Source organism: Chiloscyllium plagiosum, chromosome 34, assembly GCF_004010195.1.
Source record: "Chiloscyllium plagiosum isolate BGI_BamShark_2017 chromosome 34, ASM401019v2, whole genome shotgun sequence".
NCBI classification, from domain to species: Eukaryota; Metazoa; Chordata; class Chondrichthyes; order Orectolobiformes; family Hemiscylliidae; genus Chiloscyllium; species Chiloscyllium plagiosum.
The window spans coordinates 40,293,343-40,315,446 of record NC_057743.1 but is presented as its reverse complement, the minus strand read 5'-3'; the positions used below and the strand labels follow the sequence as shown (position 1 = coordinate 40,315,446).

The 22,104-nt window shown below is 38.7% G+C and overlaps 1 protein-coding gene across 3 annotated transcripts in view; it reads left to right on the top strand.

Moving 5' to 3' along the window:
* The window catches only part of LOC122540466 (guanine nucleotide-binding protein G(I)/G(S)/G(T) subunit beta-1), a 68,625-nt gene that overhangs the window by 37,858 nt on the left and 8,663 nt on the right, over nucleotides 1-22,104 (top strand). For 2 of the 3 annotated variants that reach the window (XM_043676310.1, XM_043676307.1), the window contains exons 2-5: nucleotides 6,393-6,500; nucleotides 9,048-9,086; nucleotides 12,702-12,808; nucleotides 15,220-15,283. In XM_043676310.1, coding sequence (XP_043532245.1) covers nucleotides 6,444-6,500; nucleotides 9,048-9,086; nucleotides 12,702-12,808; nucleotides 15,220-15,283 — 267 coding nt within the window. In that variant the 5' untranslated portion in view covers nucleotides 6,393-6,443. Of the gene's footprint in view, nucleotides 1-5,913; nucleotides 6,040-6,392; nucleotides 6,501-9,047; nucleotides 9,087-12,701; nucleotides 12,809-15,219; nucleotides 15,284-22,104 lie in introns of those variants that run through there. The other variant, XM_043676309.1, reaches the window with a different exon arrangement.

Here is a 22,104-nt window from a genome sequence, read left to right as displayed (position 1 = left end):
GCTATAAACAAACACACAGATCTAGATGCCATCTATCAACCCCTCGGAAAACGAACAGGAAATGACATCACAAACCCCAGGAACCCCATCCAGGAGAAAGATATAAATAGAAAACAGGAGACAACAGCTTCGCTTCACTTGGAGGTCGCCACTGATGATGTTACCTAGCCAGGTAATGAAACGTCTGGATATCAAACCTACAGCTCAGCGAGCAAACCTACACCCTAAATTCTGTAATTCCCTTGCCGACTTATTCTTTCTACCCTTTCCACTCTGTGGTCTATAGACGACACCGAGCAATGTGCCATTGTAATTTTCTTTGCTTCTTAACTCTAGCCAAACTGGTATTGTCCTTGAACCATCTGGGACATCCTCTTTTGCCAGCATTATAATGTTCTTGCTTAACCAACACTGCCACACTTCTCCTGTGTGCCTCCCCATCTGCCTGCGTGCTTCATGTTTTCTGAATACCTGTACCCAGGCACACTTAGCACAGTCTTTTCCCACCCTTGAGCCAGGTTGCTATTATCGGTACAACAACATGTTTCCACATGGCAATTTGTATCTGTAACTCAACAATCTTATTAACTGTGCATGCATTCTCATGTGTTCCATAATACTGATTTAGGCTCTATTCTTTCTCCATACTTTTACTTCATCTATTAATTTGTTATTTGCTATGCTAATACCACTTATATCTCCAAGTACAGAATAACCTCAATTATCCAAATGAAACGGGTGGGGAGTATTTTGGTCAGAAAAATGTTTGGATAACTGAGCTGGTCATAAAGGAAGCTGTACTGAACGTAATTATCTAAAAACGTTTAGAGTTGGTTTACCTTATTCAATCAATAAAATGTATCCAAACACTGGATATTGCTTAAAAATCCATGATATTTTACAAATAAAATGGCTTTTAGGTTTGTGTTTGACTTAAGTCTGGAAATTTTCGCTGACATTTTCGCTGACATTTTACTCTGTTTTATCCTTCCCTCGACAGCAGCTGGCATCTTTCTGTTCCGTGTTGTCCCGCCGTCCAGACTAACCAAGTGGTATCCGTCCCTCCTCTGACTGCCGAGTCCTTAGAGAGGAGTTGTAAAATACAAGGGGAGCATGAGATAGGGGAAAGATTTGTTTGCTGACTTCAGTTTCCGTCCCCTTGTCAATTTTGTTTTTGTGGGGGTAATGTTTTCCTTGTACTTCCATCAAATTTTCCTCCTGTTTATTTTTATGTATGCTCACTCACTATGATTTGCTCTCCCCATCAAAAAAAATTACATTAAATTTTCTGGACAGCTGAAATATATTGAACTTTTTTGTTTGGAGAAAAGGACTTGTCATGGGATAATGGGCGGAAAAAGCAATGGAAACAAAGTGCAATCTCATTTTTTGACTGCCTTGGAGAATGAGCTGAGGAAAAAAATTGTTGGGTTTGCAAAATGGAACGAGTCAGTGGTTGCAAGTTTGCTCGCTGAACTGGAAGGTTTGTTTTCAGACGCTTCGTCACCATATTAAGTAACATCAACAGTGAGCATCCAGTGAAGCACTAGCGTTATGGTCCGCTTTCTGTTTGTGTTTAGGATTCCTTGGGTTGGTGATGTCATTTCCTGCTCTTTTTCTCTGAGGGTGATAGATGGGATCCAAATCACCGTGTTTGTTGATAGTTATGGTTGGAATGCCATGCTTCTAGGAATTCTCGTGTGTTTCTCTGTTCGGCTTGTCCTAGGATGTCTCAGATTGACCGGGATAACACACCTATCCTAGGACAAGCCAAACAGATGTGCATGAGAATTCTTATAGGCATGGCATTCCAATTGGAGCTCTTAACAACAAACATCGATTTGGATCCCATCTATCATCCTCTGAGAAAAAGAACTGGAAATGACATCAACCCAAGGAAACCTAAATACATAATTAGAAAGCGTGCCATAACATCAGTGCTTCACTGGAGGTTCACTGAAGAGGTTACCTTGTGGTGACGAAACATCTGAAAACGAACCTTCCAGCTTAGTGAGCAAACTTACATCCAGAACTTCAACCTGAGCAAAAATTTCCAAACTCGCTGACTCCAGTGGGGGAACGGAGCGAGTCAATGTTGAGAGCGAATCTTGCTGTTAGAGCGCACAGTTCGGGCTTGCACATTTGTTGTGTGTTCACAGCCTCAGACCTTTGTCCTTGAGGAGAATAGGTATTGGAGAGCCTTTTTATAAAAAGTGTAAGACTTAAGCCTAAAGTCATGTCTCGAATATATATTTGAAGTTAATTATTTGTTAAAGCATACTTGCATCTATATTCCTGTTCAAATTTACAAAACATTGCAATAAATGGATGAGGAATAGAATTTTCCTATTTCAATTGAAATGCATGTGCAGGGACCTTTAGATCTTGTTCGGATAATCCGAAATTGATCGGATAACTGAGCTTATCCTATATTTTGTGAAACCTGGTATTTTGCTCTCTTGGTTTCCACACTCGCTTTGAGGGAAAGGTAATCTTGTATCTAATGTTTTCTCAGTACCTCACTGTGCTGTTAATTTATTTTCGATTTTCTTTTAATGTTCCTGTCTTCCTTCTCAGTTGCTCGCTATACATTATATCTGCTCCTTCAAATCAGCTGTTGTGTGTAATCCAAATTGGCTAATCCAATTTGAACTAGTCAATGTAGTTGACATGAGTACAAGAGCAGCAACACAATTGCAACTGAGATTTTATTTTAATTATGGATGTAATCAGTCAGCATCAATTAAAATCGATTATCTGGTCGTTATCCTAGTGCTATTCATGAGAGCTTGCTGTGCACAGATTGGCTTCCAAGTTTCCAATATTATAGATGACTGCACTTCAGATGTGATTTATTGACTAAAATATTTTGGGGTATCCTGAGGGTGTGTAATATGCTGTGGAAATCCATATCTTTAATTTCATCATGAGCATTCAGTTATTTGGACTAAGGATCCCCTTAAAGAAACCTACAATGTTGGAGTATGTACAAGGGAACTGGTTGTCAGGTTAATTGATGACCATGTACCTGGAAAACTAAATTACTTGCCTATACTACAAAATTTTATTTGGTAATCTAAAATGCCAACAGATAAATGCAATCAATGCTGGGCAGCCAGTAATGCCCACTTCTTGCAGGTGAATAAAAATGTTTTATTAATTTGATATGTTACACTAATTCCTGTTATGTTTTATTTTGTTCATTTGAACACTATGCATATCTGGTCTGTGCATAATAATTGTGACCGAAAACTGGTATTTCACTTGACACTAAACTGGAGACGTTGCTGATACTTAAGTCAGCCATTAAAAATGTATCTGAGATTCACCTGTATTTAGGCAAAGTTTAGCTAAGCTAAGCCCAGCACGCAAACTGAAGTTCTTGCAGTATCTTTAATTTATTTGGAAGTCTGTGTATGTGAGTGAGAATAGTAAAGGATTGAATGCCAACTGGTTTCTTTAGGCTCACCAGTGAGTTAAGTTTTATTAGAATTGCTCTCCAGTCATTGGTTGCAACAACTTTCAATTTGCTTGCAAGACATCTTGATAGAGCATGAATTCACTGATGCTAAACACCTGTCAGATTTCACAGCAGGTCTAAAGATAACTACTGCACGCTAAGAAAAATGCCATTGAGTTATTCCTGGAAAGCACACTCTCTCTCAAAGTAATGTCCATTTTACTGAATCCAGTGGTTTGTGTTCAGAAAAAGTTGTAATTTGTGAGCCATCATAATTAACCTTTTTATATGGGACCAGCGTGCAGTAAGAATGAAACAAAAACAAATTGCTAGAGAAACTCAACAGGTCTGGCAGCATAGAGTAATACGGCATGGAAACAGGCCGTTGACCTCTGAGAAGGAAACAGAGTTAATGTTTTTAGTCCAGTGGAGCTGTTAGCTAGGAAAGATTAGTATTTATGCTCGGTCAAGTGGGGTGGAGGGGAGACCTGAGTGACTGGTTGGAGAGACAGACCAGAGATAAAGATGAAAGGGATAGGTAAATAGGGGATTATTGACAGCAGACCAGGACACAGAAAAAAATGAGATGATAGTTGAATGAGAAACTGGATTTGCAGACCTGAATGCAGTCCGTCATCTACAGTGATCATGGGCCTAGGAGTATGTGGGAATGGGTGACTGTGATTAGATAAGAGTAGATTACATTACAGTGTGGAAACAGGCCCTTCGGCCCAACAAGTCCACACCGACCCGCCGAAGCGAAACCCACCCAAAGCCCTACATTTACCCCTTACCTAACATTACAGGCAATTTAGTATGGCCAATTCACCTGGCCCTGCACATCTTTGTGACTGTGGGAGGAAACCGGAGCACCCGGAGGAAATCCACGCAGACACTGGGAGAATGTGCAAACTCCACACAGACAGTCGCCTGAGGTGGGAATTGAACCCAGGTCTCTGGCGCTGTGAGGCAGCAGTGCTAGCCACCGTGCCGCCCCCTGTGCTAAAATCAAATGTCATAACTGGGCTGGGTGTGGGTTGCATTCAACACAGCTAACCCATTTTCTCACTCTATCTCTTACTCAGCTTTTCTTCTGTCCTGGCCTATTATCTATCATCTCCTTGCCTACCTACCCCTTTCATGTCTTTCTCTGTCTCTCTAGAGTATATGTCCACCCATTTGCTCAACCCCCCCCAAAAAACATTTTCAATCTCAGCATAAATACTATCTTTTCCAGGCTACTAATAATTCTGAAGAATCACCGGACATGAAACGTTAACTTTGCTTTTTCCTGTCAGGTGCTGCCAGACCTGTTGATTTCCAATTTGTTCTTGTTTCAGATTTCCAGCGTCTCCAGTTCTTTGTTTTATTTTTATTGTGGTAATACTGACTCTGAGACTAAGAAAATTAGGATTGTTGGAATTTTACAATAACACTGGACCAGTTGGTAGGTGTTATAGCATTAATAATGTTTGAGGTCAAATCTGGGCCTTGCCTGGTATACTGGACCTGTCTAGATGCGTCAGCTACTGAGAAAGTTGAAGCTACACTGAGAGTGAGTAAATTAGTGTGATTAAAATGACATAAAGGTCATTCATTGCACTGAGCAGTAAATGGTACTGACAACTGTATGGATTAATCTTGTTCTGATAGCATTAATCCTGGCATATTTTTTCATAAAAAGATTAAAGGATTTGGTGTCATTGCCTCGCTGCAAACCCAGTTTAGGAGAATGGGCCAATAAACATGCTGGTTGAAAGGCATTTTATAGTTAAGGTTTAATCCTGGCACAGTACTGATACAGCTGTTCTCTTCAAATATAATTGCCATCTTGGTGAATTGGGCAATGAATTTCGTCAGCCACAGTTAACATTTTATGTTCATGTTAAATTTCATCTGTAGTTACATAAAAACAGAACTGTTCAATGTGACTCAAAACATATAAATATTACCTAAAGCTGTCGGTTTGTCATTTGAATTGGGGAATATTTGAAAATTTAGTTTGTTTGCTTTTGTAGTTTGGATTTTTCAAGAAGCTGTTAAATGGATGTCTTGTGACAAAAAATGAAGTTCATAAACAATTTAAGTTAGAGCTTTTGCAACTTAGCCATTTGTTTTTCATAGTGGCAAAATTGATAGTTAGAACTTCAGCTAATTTTAACTAATAGAATTTGATTTATGAATGGGAGTGAAATGCTAGTAGATTCTTCTGGGTAAAGGGCAAGAGATGGAATCTTTTTTTTTTGTAGTCCTAGTTTCTCAGTGGTTTCATCTCTGGTTATGAATGGAATCTGGCCATTGTTCCATCTCAGTCCCAACTTTCTGTAGGCTTAATATTGTAAGTGGAACTTGCATGTCTTATAGCAGTGACTGGATTTAGGTCATGGATTGCAGTAGGTTTATATAATCAGCAGGTTTTGTTAAACCGATTTGGCTTAGCCGCAGAATCAACTACACTGAGCCTGAGTGCATTATACTGCTGAGGAAGACGCAGTCCTACACACCTAGCAAATAGACTAGACTGGAAGAAAGTTTTGAATCATTAAGACAAGTTAATATTTAGAAACTCAAAAAGAATTGTAAGTATGTAACAACTGAAAGTTCTAAAGATTTCCTGATTCAGATTGCTGCTATTGGAGATTCTTTATTCTTGTCAGTGCTAAGAGCATTTAAAACAGATATGCAACTCATGAGAAAGCTTTAGGTGCTCCGACATGCTAAATTTGTATAATTGCATATTTTTGTTAATCTGTTCGTATGTATTTACTAAATGAAAAATGTGCAAGAAAGTTCTCAATATATTTTAAAAGTTTGGTTGCTTTTTGGTCGTATACACCAAGTCCTTACCTATATTTTAGCTACTTTAGGACCTCTAGCATGTATTTTTCTTCCTCATGGCAGAGAATGTGACTTTCTGCTGTTTTTCTTTCAGAAATCAGTGTGACCAAGTGGAGGCAATAAAGCACAAGTTTAGTACAGGAAAATGAGTGAGCTGGATCAGTTACGTCAAGAGGCCGAGCAACTGAAGAATCAGATCCGAGTGAGTATTATATCACTTGGTCCGCTTTGCGAAACTTGTATTTTAGTTTGGCGTGAATTCATGTGGCTGGATTTTTAAAAAGTAAGTTTAAAAGGAATGGCATTACATTGCTACTAATATACTGTACTTTAAATGGTAAATGATAGGTTTGTATGTAATTTCTTGAATAGCAAGTTTGGTATCTTGAAAAGCTTTCTTATGAAGAGGTGGAGTGCATTGTGATTGGCCTGCAGAGTGTACTTTTTGGGAGCTGATTAGGTTGTTTGCGTTTCCTGCATTTGAAAGCACCTTCTCCCAAAGTGTGCATTTAATTGAAATCATTCAACGTTGTCAGTAAGTCCGAAGTCTCCAGGGCATTAAGATACTTAATCCTCATCTTGTATGTTCCTGATTATGTTTCATGTATGTACAATGCCTGCATAACAACTATTGTCCCTGAACATTCAGGATTCTGTCAAAGACCCTCTAAATGGTTGTTTTTATGGGTCTTTGATTTCTCTCTCAAATGGGGGCAGTCAGATTGTTTGTGAAAATTTATGGCAAGGTTTGAGAGGCTTTAGGCCTCATTAACTACAAAACATGTTTACACGGTTGGCAGCTGACTTCCCTCTGGTCCATCATGCACCTGGTATAAATTACCTATTTGCAAAGTTTCCATTGTTGGATGAAGAATTTAAATACGTTGGTTCCTTTTAACTGAACTCCTTATGTACACATTTTGTATTACATCAAGCTCACAGCACAGGAGCAGAGTATTCCACCCACATTGATAGTGTTTATGCTCTTTTCCCACCCTCAAAGATTCAAATGCTTCACTGACTGTTTTTGAAAAATGCATTTATGTTGTTGTACAGAATATGCCAAACAAATCAGTTTCTCCAGCATTTTGGTATAAGTTCTGCAGAAACAATCAATTGGAAAAGTGTTAACCATTGAAGTGCTCAAGCTGAAAATGTTTCTGTTTGAATGAGGAGTTCTCATTTCAAGCATCTGCTATCTGAATTATCCTGACCCAATCCTCAAAGCACTGTGCTATACTAATTTGGCCATTCTTGCCCATTACCCGTTCTAGCCATCTCTTGACTCCTCAGTCACTAAGGAGCAGACTCGTACTTTCAATCCATAACCCAAACTGCTGGGTGATGACTGTTGGGCTGAGCAAGTTTTTATTGGCCTGTATTTGAACATGGAGTTAGGATATAAATGGCCAGTCTCCTGTGCTTTCTGCCACCTGGGTTCAGTTGGACAGTTTTTAAAATTGTATAGCTAAGTTTGCAACCTACCAATTCTTGATGCAAGAACCCAACCCAGGTAAATAGTGCGGTGAGGAAGGCATATGGCGTACTGGCTTTTATTGGTAGAGGAATTGAGTTCCGGAGTCCTGAGGTCATGATGCAGTTGTATAAGACTCTGGTGCGGCCGCATCTGGAATATTGTGTGCAGTTTTGGTCGCCATACTATAGGAAGGATGTGGAGGCACTGGAACGGGTGCAGAGGAGGTTTACCAGGATGTTGCCTGGTATGGAAGGAAGATCGTATGAGGAAAGACTGAGACACTTGGGGCTGTTTTCATTAGAGAAAAGAAGGTTTAGGGGTGACTTGATTGAGGTGTACAAGATGATTAGGGGGTTAGATAGAGTTGACAGTGTGAACCTTTTCCTGCGTATGGAGTCGGATATTACAAGGGGGCATAGCTTTAAATTAAGGGGGGGTAGATATAGGACTGAAGTTAGGGGTAGGTTCTTCACTCAGCGAGTCGTAAGTTCATGGAATGCCCTGCCAGTAGCAGTGGTGGACTCTCCCTCTTTATGGGCATTTAAGCGGGCATTGGATAGGTATATGGAGGATAGTGGGTTAGTATAGGTTAGGTGGGCTTGGATCGGCGCAACATCGAGGACCAAAGGGCCTGTACTGCGCTGTATTCTTCTATGTAGAACCCAGCAGATATATATTTTGAAGAATAGCTGTGAATGATAAAATTGGATCAACTTGGAAAGATTGCACCACCGGTAAGGCTGTTTATAGGTTAAAAACAAGGACTGCAGATGCTAGAAACCAAAGTCTAGATTAGGGTGGTTGTGGAAAAGCACAGCAGTTCAGGCAGCATCTGAGGAGCAGGAAAATCGACATTTTGGGTAAAAGCCCTTCATCAGGAGTAGAGGCAGGGTGGCTGCAGAGTGGAGAGATAAATGAGCCTGTTATAGACTTGTTGGATGTGTTTGAGCTCTCTTCCTCCAATACCGTTGATCTGTACCATTTTCACAATGTAAATGATTAAAAATGACCATTGAAACTGAGAAATTGAGAGAACACAGCTGGTTAATATCCAACATCTAGATGTCCCTCCTGGAATGGCCTAAGCAACTCCAATCCCATGTGTCTCATTACCATTGGGACAGCAAAGTTGGGCAATTATTAACTATTTTGCTATTGTCTTCCACATCCCAATCTTTTAGAAAAGAAAATTGTAACTAACTCAATGCCCTTTTGATGCACTTTTCTTGAAATACTTTGAAGCTTTTTTTAATTGTTGCCTTTCCTTTTCAGGATGCCAGGAAAGCATGTGCGGATGCCACTCTGGCCCAGGTGAGGTTTTAGTTATTGATGGCTTACTCAATCATTAAATTTTTTTTAAGCTTTTCCACTTTTTTCATATTTTAAAGATTCAGAAAATCCCTTCACGAAAAAGAGACTGCGAAATGATGTTTCATTTGTGGGTAAACAAATTTGTGGGTATTCATGAATGGATGCTTCAAAAAGTGGGCTATCAGCTTGCATTTGTAAAGGATGGGTTGGTTAGCTAATTTCTTTTGATTTTCTTTCTTTTGAGGTATTGAAATATGAATTAATAAAGCACAGTGGGAAATGTATGTATGGGTAAAATCTGGAAGAAACCTTTTTAAAACTTAAAGCATGGGTTGTATAATAGCTAAAAGTCAGAATATAGGACTATTTGTATTTTCACAAATTGAAGATTTTAAACCTGTCCAAGTACTGCTGTTTGTACTAATGATTTGAGTGTAGGTAGAGGAGCAATAAAATTGTTTGCGTAGTATCAAACTAGGGAGTCTTGCAAGATGTAGAAACTGCAGAAAGGCATAAAGAGGTTCGTGAGCTAGACATATAGCCAATGCAGTTTAATGAGGGGAGATTTGAAGTGCTTTTGGGGTGGGGGGGAATAGTGAAAGGAAATATGAAGTGCAAAATAAATAGCCATAATCCTTTCAAGATGTAAGCAAACTTTAAAATTTGGCTGAATATTGATTCATGTGAATTTAGCCATATTTAAAGACAGTCAAGTTATAATGAACAGGAGACCTTAGTTCACGTTTTACAGCTGTTGGAGCTCCAATGACTGAAATACTCTTTCCCTTTACTTTTAAATTGTTTTTTTCTGTTCTTTTGAAGTTTGAGATTTGTTCCAATAGCAAATATTCTAATATGCCTTTAATTCTGTGAATCTTACTTTTAAACATTCTTTAACTCCCCAACCTGAATGACTTACATCTATGAATTTTGAAGAGATGGTGGCTATATGCCTGAAACCTAGATGCAATCAGTTAAGAAATTGCATTTCTTTGGTTGAATGAACTAATTCTGAAAGGGCACAGTATACTACAGGTGCCAAATGAAGCTTCCCCTCCCAGTGGTGTGGGTTGATCTCTTGACACCTTGTATGCAGAGCTAGCTAGCATTGCTCTGAAACCACTTAGTGTGATGGTAAATGACTGCCCACAACTGGCATCACTATTTACATTAGCTATCAGCTTGAGTCTCTTGTATATGTTTTCTGTTGACTGCAAGGCTGCATGCTGCTTGAACAGTCCTGCAGCTCCAGCTTCGTAATGGAGAATTTTCGCTTTTTTATTTTGTGGGTAGCTTTTTTGATAGGATAGCATCCCTAATTCTAAAGCACCCCTAGAGAAAAGCAGACATTTCAGCTTAGCAGCAGGTGACTTCCCAGTTTGATCCAGGCAGTGACTGACATAATAATGCATTGATTTCCATCATTGGAGGCAACTCTAGGCACCCTTCTGTACAAATGGAACTAAGCTAATAATGTGTAAACTGCTGGCTTGTGTTGGCCCTTTGACTTCAAAGAATGTGGATAAGGTGTCCTCCCCATTTTTGTTTTTGGATGTACAATCTGAGCGGAATTTGGAAACTGACTCCCTTTATTATCTTGAATTGAATCAATAGCAAGGATAAGGACACTGCACCGAGAACCCACAGAGTTGAGTTGTCAGAGGAACTTGCTTAAAGAGGTTGTCAATTACCCCATGGAATTCTTCTCCAGCATCTTTGACTTTCACAAGTCAAACCCATAAAGCAGTGGGTTCTATTTGACTCCTAGCTGAAACCTGGTGGATGGACAGTGGGCCCATACATCACATTCCTGGGGTGACTTTGTTTCTTTGAGATCTGATGTAGTTCGGCCTAGGACTATAGGGTACTTAGCTGCCATGTGTCACCCTAAGTGGTGCATTGTTAGAGGCCTTGGTGATGCAAAGGCTGTCAACAAACCAGAAAGATAAAGGAGGGTGATCTAACAGCTTTCACAACTACAAACTTTGAAATGGTAAATAATGAATTGTTCAAACTATTTGGGGACTTGTAATGGGTCATAATCTTGTTTCTATCTCATCTTCAATTTTAGAAAGGAAGAATAGAGAGAAAAGGAACCAATCCTTCAATTCTCTGTAACATAGTTTTGAATGGTTTCTGTGATCTACAAATGCAGATTTAGCCAGATGGGCGGTGAAATTGTATTTCCTTCATTTTAAAAACTTATTATATTTTCTTGAAGTGTTTGCGCATTTTGTATTATACAAGTCAGCAAAAAAAACTGTTTACATTGCAAGGATAGCTAGATTCATTTTGTTTTAAGTCAGTCAACAAACTTTCTTGTATCCATTGCTACAGCTGGACTTCAGTTTTCACCCACAACTTTTGTAATATGGCAAGAAAATGAAGGCAGAACAGCTAAGAAATAATTAGTTAGTTTCTCTCATGACAGAATTAATATCACCTTTGTTTTAGCCACTTACCATCATTTAAGCTGAGGATAAATTTATCTGTTCATGTCTGTAGAACCTTTTACTTAATCCTGAATGTAATTTCTACAGTAGTCTAATTTGAAGATTTCATAAAAATTAGTACAATAGGATGAAACATCAATGAGAAGTTTTGGTAAAGAATAGGAAGCGTAAGTCACATAACATCAAATAGTTTATTGCACATCCTAATGAAATGACTTGCAGTCCACTTATCCACAGACATATTTCTGGAACATGCTTTATTGAGAAATTCATGATTATACTTGGTCATAGCATGTGAAATGCTTAATTACTAATTCCCGTGTAAATCTCTCACTACCTATTGTTTCATAATCAGTGACCTAAAGACTTTTCCTCTTTTTTTTTTCAATTTTAACCTTTTGCGACTTTGTTTATGTTTATAAGAAATAACAGCAGAAATAGACATCAGTTCCATTGAGCCTGCTCCATCACTTGAAAAAATTCTGATATGATTATAGCTTAACACCACTTCCTGGCTGTCTCCTATTTTATATTTTTGCTGTCTGGTTTATAATGTTTCATGGATCATTTTGCCACCATCATGAAGTTATTCATTTTCTTAGTAACTCAGTTTCCTACCAAATACGAAATTTTCCCTGTTCTGCATTAGCTTGGACATCAATGGCATGTGGTAATTGGGAAAGGAGATCCTGAGCTCGGGAGAGTTGCAGGAAGTCCATCTAAGTTTCTATTCACAACTGCTGTTAAATCGTCCTTACCCCCCAAAAAAATCTTTGATTCATTAACCACGTTTACTAAGCTGGCAAATTGAGAAAGCCAACAAAACAAAACCACAAGTTTAATTAAAAGCAAAATATAATGCTGAAAATCTGAAGTAAAAACAGCAAGTGTTGGAAATACTCTGCAGGCCTGGCAGCATTTGTCGAGAGAAACAGTGTTTCAAGTTGGCGCAGGACTCTTTTTTTCAGAACAGTTTTAAAGTCAACTTGAAATATCAGCTGCTTTTCTCTTTAAGTATAGAATCTTAATTTAGCTACTGACAGAGAATCTTTTTGTACTGGATGGTTTCAGATCTGTGGGTAGTGTGGTTGTGGTGTTGAAAATACTTGTTATGGGAAAGGTTTACTTTATGCAAGCTGACGTTTTTCTTTCCCTTTTATAGATCACAGCTAACATTGACCCAGTAGGGCGAATTCAAATGCGTACCAGGCGAACACTACGAGGCCATCTTGCTAAGATTTATGCAATGCACTGGGGTACTGACTCCAGGTGTGTACATCATTAGTTATCTTGTTTTCTAAGTGGTCTATAGATTCAGATGGATAGTGACTGTGTAGAGCAGGACCTTGGGATAAAATAAGTTCATTAGGATTTTAAAAAAATTTTTAAGATAACAAACAGTCTAGTTGTTGGCGCAATGCCATTTTAAATGGAATTTTGTTTGCTCCTTTTATCCCCAAAGGGCCTGTTTTCATTATCTAATGACTCTAGAGAGTGAGCAACTAATGCACAACATAAACAGTGGCATTCTATAAAAACATTATGAATTGTTAACCATATCATGCTTTAATACAACGCATTTGCTACCAAGGTTCCAAGAAAGAGACCTAATGGAGGACTGCATTAATAATTATTTGGTACTGAAACAATTATAGATAAAATTCATTCCAACTCTCATGATGTGAACAACTTGCTGATTGATCTAGTATGGATTGTCTATCACTGCCGCTAATTTTAATTGTGCCATTACCCAATTCATATTGCTAGGAATGTGCAGTTTTTAATATGATAAATTGAAATGTAATCTTCATGAGAAACCTGCTTAGATGCATTCTTTCTTGTATGCATTTAGTTAATCTATCATTTTGTCAGACCAGCTTTGTTGAAATAAGGCAATAAGTACAAGAGAAGCTAATGTGCCAATGTAATGTTTAGCACCAGTGCAGTGCTAATGATTATGTTACAGTTTTATGTTGACATTGGAACTATTTTCAATTTCAACAAGATAATGCTTCATTTAAAGTATGGTTTAAATGTTCAGATTTTAGAAAAATGCTTAATAAATCTAAAAACCATAACTTTATTTAATTAAATTGAAGCAGGTGTGTGTTAAATCTTTAGGGAAATCTTAAGTATTCTGATTAGATGCACTCATACTTGAGTCCATCAGGGAATAGGCATATTCTTGTGGATGAGCAGGATGACCCAGCATTTCTGCAACTTTATCAAATTGTAGCAACAAATAGGCAAAATAAGATTTTCCCATTATTCATCAGATGAGCGCATTGATATAGTTCAGATATTTTTAAATTGGCCATCCACTTGGAATCTCCTTAAGACATGTATTGCTGTTGTCAAAATATCCACTAAATCAAACACTTGGAACACAAATTTTAGTAAATATTCCATTGCTGACTATTTGTGAACAAAGCAGTTCCTCAACATAGCTCTCCTGAATTTGCAGTCAGGTGGTTTGCTGTTTACCACTTCTTCCACCTGCTGTTTATGGACATATTTCTTGCAAATAACACATGACACGCTAAGTGCTTTATATCTGTGGAATGGAATATTTAAATTTGATAATTACAGGCCCCTGTAGCTTTATCTTGTACAATGATATACCTGTTTTATAAAAGACAAATTGTTGACTGCACAGTGGTATAACTATGAAAAGATGTAATAGCACTGATGCTCTGTATTCAAATATTAAATTTGTTAGAACATTTCTCTGGTAACAATAGTACCAATATGTGCAAAGCTAACTGGCAGAGTGATTAGGTTTAACGTAAGAATTATCACAACAATAACCAAAATTCAAAAGCCCAGAAAAGCAGCGTTAGTTATTATTTAGATGGCAAAATGTTTTTGCAGTCCTTCATTGTTGTTGCGTCATGTTACTACAGTTCATGACATAGGAAAATTTGAGGTCTGTAGAACTCCACCTGTCATAACATTCAAGTTATGGAAGTGCTGTTAAGTTTAATATGCATTTCGATAAAATGAACAATGTAAATGTCTGCTACCTAAATGGAAGCATGCACCAAGTTATAACTAACCAATCTTACAAGGTATGTTGTATAAAACAGTGAGCAAGTGTTTAAACTGAAGTGTAATGTTTGTACTCCCAAACGTTAAAGAAATTGAAATTATTTTTAATTGAATAGATAAATGACAAAGTTATTTATTGAATATGTTTAGGAAGGTTTAGTATTTAGATCTTTTGGCTTTAAAAGCACTGAAACCCCGTGTTCATTTTCTACATTAAATAGAAAATTGTTTTTTCAAGAAAGTCACTTTGAAATCATTTTTTGGATTTCAGTGAACTTGATTCCATGTATGTGATGGGCAAAAATGTATTGTGGACTACAGATAATTTGAGAGTGGAGTAATGTTTTACTTGAGTTGAGGTAAAACCTAATACAAACTTTGTGATTTGCATTATGTTTGACAGTTGACTGTTTTGGAGAGTTTTTTTTTATTTCTCATGTGAACCTGAGAGTGTTCATTTCTGTAAACTATTTCCTATAAATTTGTTTATGGAGCACACATGAAGTGAAAAAGTAGTTGAATTTATTTTAGATTTTAAAGATCACCTTTGAACTGCAATGTTTTGCCTTAATCCATATGTGATCTGAATGTGGTATGGTATCAGCTGTATTATTGTTTTTTCTCCCCTGTAGACTGCTAGTGAGTGCCTCCCAGGATGGGAAATTGATCATCTGGGATAGCTATACCACAAACAAAGTGAGTACAGGCTTAAGTTTGGAATTGAATTTGGCTCAAAAGTTTCCATGGCTACACTTGACACAAATGAACTTTCAAAATAAATCCATGGCACCTAATTGTGTTTAACTACAGTACTTGATTCGTTGGATCAAGTAATTCTGGAACTTTAAAATTTATGAATTTCTCCACAAACTCTTTGGATAAACGAGCCATGTTTAGAGCAACCTACATTCAGCTCTAAACTAAATTGATCTGTCTGCCTTCCTTAAATAAGGAACAAAATCAGTCATGGTTCCCGGTCCTGGTGGCTGTACACAAATGTTGGTTGGTGATGGATCGGGATTGCTTACATCCTTGAATAAAGGCAATCTACTCCTGGTGCTAGAAATCTGAAACAGACCTACGATGCTGGCAAAACTCTGGTGTGGCAGCATCTGTGGAGTGACAAACAGTTAACCTTTTGAATCTGGTGTGACTCTTCTGAACTGTGAATTACTATAACTTCAAGGACTTTAACATTAAATATTTCAGCTGAGATAAATTTGTGGAATTTCTCCGAAGTAGAAAAGCTTTTGAGTTTGTATTAGAATGTTTATATTTCTGCATTAATTCTGAATCTGCACAGCTGCAGGCTTGAAACAGTCAGTGGTTGTAACTAAAGTTTTCAGAAGTACTGAAACGTTCAGTATTTTTTGCTGATGAAACAAAGGAGTTGGTAAAGAATCAGCTGGAAATTCTTGCAGTGCACTGCAGCACTGAGCTTCATTAATGCATAGTACAAGGTGTCAAACTTAGTATCTATGAAATGGAGTTAACAATGACAGACTATATGGCAGACTTTCCTATATTTTAAATCACTATATCCTCCATCACAAATAGGGATAGGTAGTAAATGTAGGGAATGAGCAGTGGCAGGGGGGGAAAAGAGGAGCTGTATTACAGATGTATATGTAGGTGACCTGGTGCCTGAAGTTCAGCTGGATAAGCCTAACCCCCTTAACCAATCTGATTTTATTAAATTGGATTTATTTTAATATGTTTGTAATTTTATTAACCATTTCAAGATGCTGAGCTTCATGATTAAAAATTATAGTGCAGCATAAAGTTGCCCTTTAGGTCCTCTTCATATCTTTCCCCTCACCCTAAATCTATGCCCTCTAGTTCTGGATTCCCCCCCCCCCACCTGGACTAGAGGGCATAGGTTTAGGGTGAGGGGAAAGATTATAAAAAGGACCTAAGGGGCAACTTTTTCACGCAGAGGGTGGTACGTGTATGGAACAAGCTGCCAGAGGAAGTGATGGAGGCTGGTACAATTGCAACATTAAAAAGGCATTTGGATGGGTATATGAATAAGAAGGGTTTGGATGGATATGGGCCGGGTGCTGGCAGGTGGGACTAGATTGGGTTGGGATATTTGGTCGGCATGGACAGGTTGGACCAAAGGGTCTGTTTCCATGCTGTGCATCTCTATGACTCTCTGACTCTAAAAAATGACAGGTAACTGTTATTAAAAAGCACTGCAAAACTAAACACTTGCAATTTGGAGGCATGGAGTTCAACATGTTCACCAGCCACATACTTTTGGAAGTACAATGACACCTTTTTTTTTGTCAGTTTGTGCTACATCCAGGTGATGGTGTGAACAATTTCCAAGTAATGTCCTTCTTTCTTTCAAAACAGCCATTACCTCTCCTCCAAAATTCCATCTATCATTTTAAACTGTGGCCCTATCATGAACCTCCTTTCTTAGGTTATTAAATATGTGGTCACTTTCCATTTTTCCTGATTCTGAATCATCCTTGATCACAAATTACATTATTTTTGATTGTCGCCTGATGCACTTTCTTCACTTTGTTGGTATTGACAGAGTTGTTGCATTCTCCCTTTCTAGTGATGTCCCCCACCTGTCTGCTGTCCCAGCCTGAAGCATGTTGTTTGCAGCTTTAACATCCTATAGAGTCCCCTGAGCTTGTGGTTGTATGCTCATTACGACAGTGCCTAAAAGTATATCTGTAACTGTTTCTCCAGCGAAATCTCAGGGTATGTTGAACATTGCTTGCTCATCCCAAATTTGGAGGTGCCAGTGTTGGACTGGAGTGTGCAAAGTTAAAAATCATACACCACCAGGTTACAGTCCAACAGGTTGATTTGGAAGCACCAGCTTTCAGAGCGCTGTTCCTTCCTCAGGTTGTGTCACACAATCACCTGATGAAGGAGCAGCACTCTGAAAGCTAGTGCTTCCAAATCAACCTGTTGGACTATAACCTGGGGTTGTATGATTTTTAACTTTGCTTCTCAAGGGCAATTTGGGATGATAGAGGTGGCACGGTGGCTCAGTGGTTAGCACTGCTGCTTCACAGCACCAGAGACCCAGGTTCAATTCCACACTTGGGTGAGTTTGCATGTTCTCCCAATGTCTGTGTGGCTTTCTGGGAATTCCAGTTTCCTCCCACAGTCCAACAATATGAAGGTTAGGTGGATTGGCCATGCTAAATTGTCCACTAAGGATGCGCAAGCTAGGTGGATAAGAAGTGCAAGGTTACGGGGGTAGGTAGGGGGAGTGTGTCTGCATGGGCTACACTTTGGAGGGGCAGTGTGGACTCAATGGGCCAAATGGCCTGCTTCCATACGAGCGATTCTGACATTTATCTTTTAAAATGTGGTGATTTGTTGTCTTGAACTGCTGAGACCAGTATGATGTAGGCATGCCCATCGTGCTTTTAGGGAGGGAGTTCCAGGACTTCGATCCAGTGACCATGACGAAGAGGCCATGTAGTTCTAAGTCTGAATGATATGGGCCTTGGAAAGGAACTCTCAGGTGCTGGTGCTTCCGTGTATCTGTTGTGCTTTGTTCTTCTAGATAGTAGAAATCGTGGTGGGTCTGTGAGGTAATCAAAGTTTGGGTGAAGATTTGTAGCTCGGGTGCTCGTTGTTGTGGTTCTGTTCGCCGAGCTGAAAATTTTTGTTGCACGTTTCGTCCCCTGTCTAGGTGACATCCTCAGTGCTTGGGAGCCTCCTGTGAAGCGCTTCTGTGGTGTTTCCTCCGGCATTTATAGTGGTCTGTCCCTGCCGCTTCAAGTTGTCCGTTTCAGCTGTCCGCTGTAGTGGCCGGTATATTGGGTCCAGGTCTATGTGTTTGTTGATGGAGTTTGTGGAAGAGTGCCATGCTTCTAGGAATTCCCTGGCTGTTCTTTGTTTGGCTTGCCCTATAATGGTAGTGTTGTCCCAGTCGAATTCATGTTGCTTGTCGTCTGCGTGTGTGGCTACTAAGGATAGCTGGTCGTGGCATTTTGTGGCTCGTTGATGTTCATGGATTGTTGAGGTAATGTTGGAGGAAGTTTGAGTTGCTGCTTTGCATATTGTAATTGATACGCACTAGCATTGTTCCTCAGTGATGAGGAACTTGGATGATTTAAGGTGGCGGGTGTGGTGGTGATTACATAGGTTGCTTTGTCGTGTATAAAGTTTTGTTGTATTGGAGTTACTTATCCCAACAACTAACCCATTCCTGTGCACTATAGATTGTGGGCATGCTTGACAGTCAGGTGGTGAGTTGCTTGCCACAGAATGCTGAACCTCTATCTGTCTCTCTGGCTACTTTATTTGGCTGATCCAGTTAAGTTTTTAGTGGTACTTCCAAGATTTTGGAGACTATCAGTGACAATGAGGTTAGTCTTTTGGGAGGAAGGGAAAGAAACTGCTTCACAATATTGAGTTATGAACCATACTGACCACTGCAGTCATCAATAAATGTACCCACTTCTGATCCTTTTTTGGAAGGAAGATTATTGATAAGCAAGTGAAGATTATTGGTCCAAAGACACTACTCTTGCAGCAATGATTGTCTATCAATATTCACAAGTAACTTATTTTATGCTCATTAAGACCACAATCAGTGGACAGTTGTTCCCCCAATTTGCATTGATATCCGTTTTGTTAGAGCTTGATGACATACCTGCCCATCCTCTTCCACACTCCTGCCCTGTCTCCTCATTGGTGGCTGCATCTTCATTCATCTTGAAGTGGAGTGGAATTCTCTCCTGAAACCCATTTGGCTTCCAGTCTCTGTCTCAAGGTCCTTCAAACACAATTTTATAGGCTGTGTCTAACTTCAGAACTTTGGGATGTTTTCCTCTGACACGGTGTAAATGCAGGTAGTTGTTGATCTCTCTAATTGCTTTGAAAATCATAAACTTCTATCCCAAGTAGGACAGTAAAGTTTGAATAGCTTAAAAATTTAGTTTCACTTGGGACCTGTTTCTTGAGTGTAGCAGAATAATTTTCTATTTTCTACCTTTTTAGTAGTGTTCAGCAACTCTGTAGTTACTTATACTGCTATTATTAAATCCTGGTGAGTCAACGGTCTCCTTTAGGGCATTTTTAAATCTGATGGTTGAGGCACTTTGTCGTTATATCAAACAGCCATGTTAAAGTTCAGTGCAGAAGGTATTAGTTTAATTTGAAATACTTAATCTTAATAGCCTCCTAATCAGAACACTATCAAAAATGAATGTATCTGGTCTGTTGTGTACTCCTGTAACTGTGTAATTACAATACAATTGCTCCCATGTTGGTGTAGGAAGAAAATTATACAGACATACAAGTTTACTGCAAGTTTCTTCCTTCCTTCTTTCCCTCCTGCCCCACCCTGGGCCTCCAGCTGTACTTCAGATGTTTTTAATTGCATGTGATCTATTTAGGGACAAACTAATTTCAACTGCACATCTTGAGAAAATGTTTCATTTGTCCTGGTTTCTACCTGAAACTGTTGACCAAGAGAAACAGTTGTCCTGTCATTTTGAGTCTGATCAAATTTTACTGTTTTAAAAATTACTGTGCTTGTATAGTTTTGTTTCTGGTGAGTTGAGAGAATATAGTGGATATTTCTAATAGTTGTGTGATAGTATTAATTGGATAGTCATGTTTTCTGATTAGCTGGTGGGAGCATTATCTCAAATTATTTTTGATATCTAGACCTTTTCCTGTGTTCCATCGATATTCTCACTTTTTAAAGTGGACTTGAATTCTTGTGCTCATTATAACTAACAGTGGAATGGAATTCTGTACTTGTTTAGGATTAGTATTGTGTGGTGACTGGCATAGTAATGTCACTAGACTAGTAATCCAGAGGTCCAGGTTCTAATGGAAAAACAGGATTCAAATGCCACAGTGGCTGGTGGTGGAATTTAAATTTGATTAGTTAAAATCTGGAAAATAAAGACAATCTCAGTAATGGTGACCTTAAAATTGCCATTTGATTCACTGATCTGCTTTAAGAAAGGATATCTGCCATCCTTACCTGATCTGGTCTACATGTGACCCCAAGCTTTCAGTCCTATGGTGATTTTGAAGTGGCTTGACAAGCTACTAGGTTGAAGGGCAGTTAGGATGCACAACAAATACTGGCCTTGCCAACACCTCCCCCCACCCCCACATACCCCAATATGTAATTCAGTAAATCAATTTAATTTAATTTAATCAGTCTTAAGAACTGAGTACACCCAAATTCATTGAGTGAATTATTAGTGCATTGGCAGGCTTTATCTTTTTTGTGTGTATATATTTTCATGATGCAAAGTAATACTATCGCAGTATTATTAAATTACAAATTTGCATGCTTGTTTGCTCCATGTTTCACTTAACTGCAGATTCAATGGAAACTATAAAGATGCTTCCACTTACAGAAGAGACTAGTGCTAGGGAGTATAGTTTAAATATAATGGCTCTTATGTTTAAAACATGAGGATTTTTTTCCCCAAAGGGTCTTTTTTTTGTAATTCTTCTTCCAGAGAGCAGCTGACACTGGTCCCTAAATATTTTTAAGATTTAGGTATATAAGGTATAGAGGAGAGATAGGGATGTAGAATCGAGGCCACTGTCAGATTAGTCAAGATATCAATAGCAGACACATGGGACTGAGCAGCCATGTACTCCCAGTTCTGGTGTCTTAATACTGTTTTGACAGCTTCAGTGTTGGCTTCAGGAGAATTGCCATCTTCATGTTTGGTCAGGCTTGAGGGTAAATTTGGTATTACTGATGTGGGAAGAACATATTTTGAATTGTGAAAGAAAAACTAGATTCTCCAGAAGGGACAAGAACAGAAATTGTTGGAAAAAACTCAGCATGTCTGGCAACTTCTGTGGAGAGAGACCAGAGTTAACATTTCAGGTCCAATGAACCATTTAAAAGAATGTTTTTCCAGTAGTTTCTGATTTCCAGCATCTGCAGTTCTTTGAGTTTTTCCAGAAGGGATATTAATTGTATAATTTCACTGGTATTAAGGATTAAAGTTGGATTACATCCCGCTGGTGATGAGTGTTTTCACATTTGAGCATTTCCTAATTTAAGCTCTTTGGCAATGTTTTATCTGGTATTGGAAATATTTCACTTGAAAGTAGTACCGCAACAAATATATTTTTGCAAGTATTTTGATTTTTGGCCAAGCAGCAGCTGAAGGAATGGAATACTTGTTTGCACATCAGCAATATTTTGAGGTGATGACGTAGTGGTAATGTCATTGGACAAGTAATGCAGGGACCAGCTTAATGCTCTGGGCATGGATTCAAGCTGATTTGATGCTTGTGTTAGATTCTTTCTCTTTTAAATACCAAAGAGAACAAAGAACAGTAAAGCACAGGAACAAGCCCTTCAGCTCACCAAGCCTGCACTGATTCCTGCTCCTTTTTAGACCTAATTATTGCCCATGCATGTGTTCTGACCCCCCGCCCCATTCATGTACCTATCAAAATATGCCTTAAATGTTGCTGACATACCTGCTTCCACCACCTCCACTGGCAGTGTCTTCCAGGCACCCACCACCCTCTGTATGAAACATTTC